Source organism: Chrysochloris asiatica, unplaced genomic scaffold, assembly GCF_000296735.1.
Source record: "Chrysochloris asiatica unplaced genomic scaffold, ChrAsi1.0 scaffold00083, whole genome shotgun sequence".
Lineage (NCBI taxonomy): Eukaryota > Metazoa > Chordata > Mammalia > Afrosoricida > Chrysochloridae > Chrysochloris > Chrysochloris asiatica.
This window is the reverse complement of record NW_006408601.1, coordinates 8,862,112-8,871,799: the sequence shown is the minus strand read 5'-3', so window position 1 is coordinate 8,871,799 and position 9,688 is coordinate 8,862,112. Positions and strand designations below refer to the sequence as shown.

The 9,688-nt window shown below is 42.7% G+C and overlaps 1 protein-coding gene across 1 annotated transcript in view; it reads left to right on the top strand.

Annotated features, from left to right (window-relative positions):
• The first annotated feature begins 5,277 nt into the window (after window positions 1–5,277).
• Window positions 5,278–9,688, top strand: part of HPS5 (Hermansky-Pudlak syndrome 5) — a 52,072-nt gene continuing 47,661 nt past the window's right edge. Inside the window, exons 1-4 of the mRNA XM_006865802.1 lie at window positions 5,278–5,428; window positions 7,491–7,601; window positions 7,831–7,895; window positions 8,531–8,723. Of these exons, the coding sequence (XP_006865864.1) occupies window positions 5,321–5,428; window positions 7,491–7,601; window positions 7,831–7,895; window positions 8,531–8,723 (477 nt within the window). The 5' untranslated portion in view covers window positions 5,278–5,320. The remainder of the gene's footprint in view (window positions 5,429–7,490; window positions 7,602–7,830; window positions 7,896–8,530; window positions 8,724–9,688) is intronic.

The window sequence follows — 9,688 nt, the reverse complement described above, 5'->3', positions numbered from 1 at the left end:
CAAGGAAAACATAATAAGCTGATGTGGCAATTTAGGATCAACAATCTTTTCAATTTTCATTTACAGCAGTGCAGGGAGAGGCAGGAGGAGGAAAATGCGACACAGAGAAGCAAGATAAAGAGTAATGTGGCATATATCCACAATGAACACTGCATGCTGTTACACAGTACAATGGCAACTAAAGTGGAGAAAGGAGGTGCTATCACAGATTGAAGCCTGACATATTGCCACATTGAAGGCATAACCTAGACACAGATTTTTATTTGGGAAGGGCACTGAAGGCAGGGAAGAAGGCTGTGAAGACATTCCCTTCCCCCATAAGATAGGAAAAGAAACCAAAATGCTAGGAAAGCTCAAGATCTATAAGAGGGTATTCTGATGGTAAGAAACTAACCGTGGGAAAGAGAAACAGGCTTTAAGATAAAAAAAATTTTACAAGCTAGATGCAAGCTTTTGGGCATTATACAGAGGAGCCATTCACAACTGAGAGGAGCTAATCTCTTGCTTCATTACTTTGCACTTATATCCCCTCCCTCTTGGCATCTGCTTAGATTTATTATTTCTATGGAAATTACATCTAAAAAAGAGACTCAAACTTATTCAATTGGCAATATTGCCAAAGGTCAGCTACATGAACGTAGCAGACAAATTTTAATATTGCTAACTACCATCTCTCCTCCCAAATAAGAGATATGGCAGTCTGCTTACATAAAGATTACATACAGCCTTGGAAACCTACAGTGCAGTTCTAGTCTGTCCTACAAGGTTGCTTCAGTTGGACTCTCGGTTTTGTTTTTTTTTAACAGGTCCAGTACCGAATCTTCTGTAACCACAGATCTGTTACTAAAAGTTATCTTCCTTTCTGTTGTTCTCTCTCTCTCAGGTTTCGGGTTTTAAAAATGTCTTAGAGCTGGCAGCAGTGGCTTAATCACCAAAAGCCTAGATCAGTGGTTTTCAAATTGTGTTCTAAGGACATACGTCTAGGAAAGAAGGGAGGTTGAGTGAGTTGGACTCGATTCTCCCAAACTCAGTTCCACCAGAGGAGGCAGCTTTATATACTGGGGTTTCAGATAAGATATTTTGTGAGAAACTGTTTCACTTCTTTAAAATATTTGAAAATCACAGCCTGGATAATGAAGAGGATACTGGTTTGTATGGAGTCAATACTTACTTACTGCAAGGTGTTATTTCACACCACTCAGCTTTTGTATGTTCTTAAACCAAGGCTTCTATATGAAAAGTTCTAGTGTGGCGCTGTGGGTTAATGCGCTGGATTATAAAGCTGGTGTGAACCACAATGTCGGCTGTTCAAGCTCACCAGTCGCTCCTCGGAAACCCTATGTAGGGTCGCAACCAACTTGACGGCACTTAACAACAACATATGGCAAAAAGTAAGTTTTTATATCCTCCATTTTACAGTGGACGTTTGGGAATGTATCAGTGTGTCAACTGACCTCGGAGAAGGGAATACATGTTAACTGTTTATTTCCAAAGGGTGATTTTTTTTCCTTATCTGACAAATTGGGGGTGAAATAAAAACTAGGGGAATGTGGATTGGTACATGTCCTATAACGTTTTAGGAGCACTAGGACTGACAGGTGGAACAAAAGGTGTGCGGACACCACCCTAGGGTTTCACTCTCAGAAACCGAAAGACCCAACAGCACATGTACTAACGGGAAGGGTTTTTTTTTTCCCCAGGAGCGGCCTCCATTTCCTTCATTCTCATGTGCGAAGTCTGAATTTGGCTTTGAATAAGCTTTCGAGTCTCTGCTTCCAGTAAAATTCTCACATGCAGGTAAATTAAGGAGTAACTTTTCACCGCTTTAGGATAAGAAAAAGACAACCGGAACGCAGGCATGGAAGTGGTAGCGTCGCAATAGCTACGCCAGGGAAAGTGGCAAAATCCGCGCGGTCCTGCGGCCCCCAGGCCTGTCAGGTTCTCCACCCGCCCACCCACTCTTATTCTTCGGTATAAACTTACCAGGTGGGAGCTACGGCCCTGGAAAAAGAATAACTGGTCAGGGTTGAGTCGAGTTTCTCTGCGCTTCTTAGAGCCGTTGCCCGGAAGAGGCTGAAACCAAGCGGCCGCCGCCGTCACCAGCGCCTCTGTTACTGGGGGGTCTCGCCTCCATCGCTGGCTGCGAGAACTCTAAAGGCACGTGACCGGAAGTAGCAAGGCGGGCCTGAGTAGCACGTGACCCAGAGCGCGGCCGCCATGACACCTTCCGCTACCTTCCTCCCGATCCTTCTGCTTCCCGCCTGCTTCGTTTCCTCTCACTGGTTTCAAGCGGTGAAGAGTCCCGGCATCCTGGCTGGCCCACCCCTTGGTCCAGAACTCCTCCAATCCCGGTCGGCGCCGCATTTTCAGTCGATATTGGTCCGCTGTCTGCAGGCCGTACAGAGCGTAATTGCGACCGCGGCCTGAGGGGGAGGGCTCACGCGCAAAGAAGGGCGTAACCGTCATGTGACGATGAAGTGCCATTGAAAAGCGTTGTCCTCGCGTTCCCGGCGCTCTTGGATGACGTAAGCCCAGGAAGGGGGGTAGGAGGGAAGATTAACGCGCAGCTGTTTCCGGTGTGGGGTGAGTGTATCCGTACCCACCCTGGGGAGAAGATTCGACCCGCTAAAATCTGGTGGCGACCGGTCTAGAGGCTGTAGAGTGGGCCTGGGATCTTTGGGCTGCTGATCTGTGATCCTTACCGGCGTCCTTTCCTCAAGAGAAGTGAATATTAAAGTTTTTGCAGTTAAAAAGGTACTTGTTCCGCTAGGCAAGGAGCTTGGCAGTTCGCTGTCACTAGTACAAGGCCTGACATAGTAAGCATTCAGTGAATGGTGAATGAATGCATCAATGAGTGACTCGTCGTTTTTCTGTTTGAGGCGAAAGTATAATGGATCATTACTTTTGGGGTGAAAAGATGCCCGGTTATGGAGAAAGGGAGATTATAGAATCCCTGTTTTTGCTCCTTACCTCCTCTCTCCTTCTGTACGCCTAGCGAGGAACCGAACGCTGTGATTTGCATTGAATGTGAGAGCAGCAAACACTGGTGTGGCGCTGTGGGTTAATGCGCCAGACTGCAAAGCCGTTTGAACTGCAAGGTCGGTGGTTTAAGCCACTCCTCGGAACCAACTCGATGGCATTTAACAACAACAACAAATAGTAAACATGGATCCAATCTAGTACTAGGACAATGAGAAAAATCTCTTCGTCTTATTTCTCTTTTAAATTGACATCAAATTATGCGGGGGGGGAGGGGTGTGGCAAGATAATTAGATCTAGACTCAGGAGATGTGAGTTCTAGTCTTAGCTCTGTCACTTATAGGCCGTCTGATCTTGGGCAAGTCAATCTCTCAAGAAGTTCTTACATTCTTTTTGGTAAGCATCTTCTGTGTGCTTAGGGGATGGCAGACTTCACAGAAGTGACATTTAAACTCAGTTTTGCCAAAAAAAAAAATAGGGTTTCGTCAGATACAACAGTCAAGAAACAACCAATATGAAACCATGGAAGCATAGCGGTCATAGAGTGAAAGGGAAACAGAGTCCAGTGTAGTTGGAGAATAGAAAAGAGGGTAAGGTGGCAGTTGATGCTGGCAAGAGAAGTAGGGATAGTATTATGAATTGTATTTATATTATTTTAGAAGAAGAAACTACTGAAGGTTTGGTATTTAGATTATTTTGGAAGAAGACATTACTGAAGGCTTATTTCCTATTTGACATATATTTTTATTATGGAAAATTGTAAACAGACAAAAGCAGGGCAATATATTGTGAACGCTTTTGCAAGGCTCACCCAACTTTAACAACTATCAACATTCTTCTGTTCTTGTTTATACAAAAGTTTTAAGCTTCTAGGCATTAAAAGGTGGTTAGTTCGAAACCACCAGCCAGTCAGTGGGAGAAAGATGTGACAGTATGCTTTCATAAAGATTACCATCATGGAAGGCATATGGGGCAATTCTACTCTGTCCTATAGGATCAGTGTGAGTTGGAATCGACTCTGGCGATTGGGGCTGGCATTTTGTATACTTAGGAGCCTTGCTAGTGCAGTGGTTAAGCACTCAGCTGTCAACCAAGATGTAGACATTTTGAACCTTCCAGCCCTGCTTCTTGAATGGTAATCTGCTTCTGTATAGGGATGCTATGCCTCAAAATGGACTTGAAAGCAGTGAGTTTACCTTATATTCTTATTCTTAGGACCCTGGTGGTGCAGGATTAAGGACTGGGCTGCTAACTGAAAAGATTTTTTGATGTGAACTCCACAGCCGTTTCTCAGGAGAAAAATGTGGCAATTTGCTTTCACAATGATTGTGTTGTTAGGTGCCATCAGCTGGTTCCAGCTCAATAGCGTACAACAGAACGAAATATCGCCTGGTCCTGTGCCATCTTCACAGTTGTTGCTGTATATGCTTCAGCCCATTGTTCAGCCACAGTGTCAGTACATCTCGTTGAGGGCCAGGCCTCCTGTTGTAAGACGGTTGTACAGCATCTGACTGACTGTTCATGAGTCAGTCTTTCTTGCCATCGTGCTCAGCTTCTCCTCCCAGCAAGCACTCAATCCATTTCTCTAATCTTTCCTCTGAAGTTCAGGCTTCCAGAATTTTTATCTATGTTTGTTTCATTTGGTGTCTTGTATCCTGGTTTGGCGCTGTGGGTTAATGTGCTGAACTGCAAAGCTGGTTTGAACTACAAGGTCGGAGGTTCAAGCTCACTAGTTGCTCCTTGGAAACTCTAGACAGGGTTGCTATGGGTCGGAACTGACTCGACAGCACTTAACAACAACAACAACAACAAATCTTTGTTGTAGAGCAGGGTTGGGAATGTCCAGCCTGTGGATCATATAAGGCCTGCGAAATCATTTGGTTTGGCCCTGCCATGACTAGTTCAAGCCATCACCTTGGGAGTGAGCTAATTAAATGTTTGAGCAAATATAGCAGTCTAAGTTTTAAGTTGCTAATTTTGTATGACCCGCGATTGATGTTATAAATTTTGGCATAAAAAAGGTTCCCTTCCCTGTTGTAGAGGGTCCGTGTTGTATGTCTGACTAGTCTGTCATCTTGCCGGACGTTCCTCTAGGGCTTTAAGGTCAGGGAATGCTAGGCAAAGATACTGTTGCATATAATGTTACCTACACGTGTTTGCTTTCCAACTACATATTAAGCACCTTCGGAGTAGGGATTGTCAGTTGTCACGTTTCCTCATGTGTAGAACATATTCAGTTGATCTAAGCTGAATGAATGATGATTTTTTATAATTATATTTTTTATAGGTTTTATTCAGGTGAGGAATACTGTGTCACTTGGCATTTCAACTTTCTGGCTAAATGGCTTTTGTGCCTGTGATACCAGAATCTTACAGCCATGTTCTCGCAGAGTTTGAGTCCCTGGATCCATTACTATCAGTCCTGAGGCTGGACTCCACTCGTCTGAAGGTGAATTTCTTGATTCTTTTATCATTTTCATTTTTGTATGTTGGGGTGCTGTTACGTGGGTGCTCTTACCCCCTTGTTCCTTACATTTTATGGAATCAGGGGTGCTCTTACCTGTCCCACTAATACTTTACACTGAAGTAGCATGCGTATAGCTCGCTGTTGATTTGTTTTTTAAACTATGTTTGCATTTTCCCCAACCACAATAATCTTGTTACAGGAGCCCTGGTGGTACAGTGGGCAAGCATGCAGCTGTTAACTGAAAGATTTATTGGCAGTTCAAATTCACCAGTGGCTTCTTGGGAGAGAGATGTGGTTTCTTCGTCCATAAAGATGTACAGCCTTGGAAACCCAATGAGGTGTTTCTAGTCTGTTCTGTAGGGTCACTGTGAGTCGAGATTGTCATGGCTGCAGTGGTTTTTGTTTTAATCTGGCTCTTTCTTCTCAGAAAGTAATGTATTTGATTAAGAATAAAATGGTATAAATGAGCATACCTTGTTGCATTTTGAACATGAGCCATTGCAATTATACTAAACCTATTTCAAAACACAGAGTTTAAAGTAGACCCTATTCTTGTGAGTTAGCTCTGTGGGAAGAAATACATGCTTCCTTCAAATCCTGAGTTCTTTGTATTAAACCTAGGAATAATGTAAAGGACAACATGTCATAATCAAACTCCAAAACAATTTCTTTCTTACACTTTAGCTGCTACCTTAAAGCACCTTTCTTGCATCAGAGGAAAGGGAAATAGGAAGTAATATTAATATGAACAACAATTCTGAGTGTCAGTATCAGAAGTTACTACAGTTGTACATCACAGAATGCCTTTCTAGTAGGGGCTTAAGCAATAAAGGCATGTATAACCTCATCGGAGGGTAATGTTTCTGAGTTTAGTGCCATGACCCAATGATAGCCCTGAGAACCCAGACTCTCTTTTCTGCTCTACCTTCCCCCACATGTTGGCTTTTTGTCATAGTTATAAGCGAACTATCCTGACTATAGACTTGATGTTCCAGTTAGCATCTCAAGTAAGAAAGAAGCAGTTAAAGGGCAAAAGACTTTTCTGCTTTTCAAATCTTGTCTTCTATCAGGGAAGATAAAACTTCTCAAGAAGTTCCCAGCTTCTTATTAGCTGATATTGAGTCACATGGCAACCCCTGACTGCAAGGGAAACTATGAAAGGCTTTGGACTGCTAGCCACAAGGCCAACGTTAATGTTCAGACCTGCCATCCTCTCCTTGGAAACCCTAAACAGGGTCTCTATGAGTCCGACATATAACAACAGCAGCCCTGATAGAAGGAGCCTGGTAGTGTAGTAGGTTACACATCAAGCTGCTAACGTCTAGGTCAGCAACTCAAATCCATCATATGCTTTGCTGAAGAAAGAAGCAGCTTTCTACTCCCGTAAAGCTGTACAGCCTTAAAACCTTGTACGAGTTTGCTGTGAGTCGGAACTGACCTGACAACACTTTCCAGTAGCTGCCTTGATAATGGAAAGCAACAAGGTTGAAGAGGGCTGGGGATGTCTGCTATCCACCATTCCCTCCTGCCTCAGGGACAGCATGGCTACTGCACTCTTGGTGGGGGAGTGCAGGAATTGAAGGCTGTGGGAGACCTGCAGAGACCTGCAGCTGTACCCTCTGCAGTCTCACTTGCACTGGGAGCTGTGGGTATTTGAGCTCATTAGGTAGACTAGAAGTGATTTAAGTGAGTGAATGATTAAAATGGTTATTTTATCCCTTGGAGACGTACTTGAGTTTGCATGGTTGTGGTCAATGCTGGAATGACCTAGTCAAATTGCACAGAATATAGTCTAATAACTGGCATGTGCCAAGAAAAAATGACTAATTTGCACAGAATGGCCTGTTGAGCCATTTTGAAGTTTATTGAAAATTTAAAAACGAAATGGCCTTCTGTATTTTTTGCTATATTGTAAATTAGAGAGTGAGTGCCATTTTGTGTTCATTCAGGCAGGGGCTGGGGGCAGGAGAAAGCATTTATTCCCAGTGGAGAGTTGATTTGGTGAAGTGACTGTCATCTCCTGCTTGTCTGTTCCCATCTTCAGTGCACCAGCATAGCTGTGTCTCGGAAATGGTTGGCGTTGGGCAGTTCAGGAGGAGTGCTCAACCTCATTCAGAAAGAAGGCTGGAAGCAGAGGCTTTTCCTTTCACACAAGGTAAGACTGAGGTTGCCGTCACTCTTGTAAAGTGCTGTTGAGTACTGCAAAGCCACACCAGGACGCCAGTGCTCTGTCATAGATTACTTAGAGTGTCTCATCAATCCTGATTTCTCCATTGTGTGCATTTGGAATGAGAGAAAAATGTAAAACTTAAGCTTTAAAAGTAAAAAAAACAAAACAATTTTTTTTTTGAGAAGCTGCTAATATTTTTCTTTGTGTGCTTTAGGAAGGGGCAATTTCTCAGGTTGCCTGCTGTTTACATGATGATGATTATGTTGCTGTAGCAACCAGGTGAGAAACTACTTTAAAACTGATTTTTTTCCAAAGGCATTTTAACTGACAGGCAGGTGTATGTGTTAGAGTGACCAACAATCTTAGTTAGCATGGGACTGCCCTGACTGCTTTTAGCTCTATAAAGTTATTTGTCCCAGGAACCCCTCAGTCCCTGGTACAGGCAGATGATAACCCGAGTGTTTGTGGAGAAAGCTAATTTGAGGTAACCATGTTTCCAAACCTTAAAAGAGAAAGGGAACAGAGATAATTTAGAACATTTAGTTCTCTTATTACTATACTGGTTTGTGACTAAAACAAGGAAATTGATATCTTGACTTTTACTTCCTTTTTTCTGAAGAACTTGTGTTTGCATATATATCTGAGAAACCAAACATGTTGTCATTGAATTGACTCTAACTCAGGATGACAGAATAGAACCGCTTCTTATGGTTTTCTTGACTGGAAAGAAAGGATTGCAAGGCCTTTTTCTCTACCACCACTGGATAGGTTTGAACCAGCAGCCTATAGGCTAGGAGTCCAGTGCAAACTGTTTACAGCCCCCAAGGATGTACCTGATGCATTTAAATTAATGTAACCAAATTCTACCTTTTATACCACTACCAAAAACTTGTTTCTGTGACCTATTCTTGTAGTCAAGGTCTTGTAGTTGTTTGGGAATTAAATCAAGAACGTCGTGGGAAACCAGAACGAATTTATGTGTCTTCAGAGCACAAAGGACGAAAAGTGACAGCTCTCTGTTGGGATACAGCTATTCTTAGAATTTTTGTAGGTGATCATTTGGGGAAAGTTTCTGCCATCAAACTCAACACTTCTAAACAAGCAAAGGTGAGAACTAATCCAGTTTTTTATGTGTGTGGTAAGATCTAAGGGGTTTTTCTTATACAGTATTGAATTAAAGGGGGTTCTTTTGTCTACTGGGTTTCTTAGGGGACTGTCCTCGAGCTCAGACTATTTTGTGGAGATTTGTTTGCTATATAGTACATATGGTGGTGCCCTGTTTCAGCTTGATACTGTTGTAGAACTCTGAGCTCATTTAAAAAACTTGTATGTTACCACTTGTTCTCCCTAATCCATGTGTATGGATCACTTACATAAAGCATTCTTTAATAGTAGATGTTTATGAAGGCCCTGGTGTGATGCTGTAGGATGAGCACTGGACTGGTAACCGCAAGGTTGGTTCAAACCCACTAGTTGCTCTTGGAAACCCAATACAGGATCAGTATGAGTTGGGATAGACTCAATGGCCCACAACAACAGGTGTTTAAGAGAGAAAAGATTTCTATTTATTAATTGTGTGAATCAAATGGCACCAATTTCCCAGGCTTCCATTTTTCTCCCAGGATGGCTGTAACCTATTGTGAATGGACTCTTAAACACTCCTCCTGGATTGTGCCTAGCTGTTCAATGACCAGAGTCATTGCTGGAGTACAATGGCTGAGTCTCAGGTTACCCTAACAGAACACTTCAATTCAGCTTTAAACCAGAGTAGATGAGCTTCTCACACTCTTCTCCGAGGCTGTTATGTCACAAGTGGGGGACTTATCTCTCATTTGCTCATTTCCATGTAGGATCCTGGCAGAAAAGAAAAGATCTAGTTACTATTGACTAAATTACATTATTTTATTGACACATCATGATATCTTTTGTTTTGTTAATCAAATGATGACCATTGATTCTTAGCATATTTTTGAGCCAAAACATTCACAATTCGAACTGTAAGCATTGTTGTTGTTAAAGTGCTGTCAAGTCGGTTCCGACTCATAGTGACCCTGTATAGGGTTTCCAAGGAG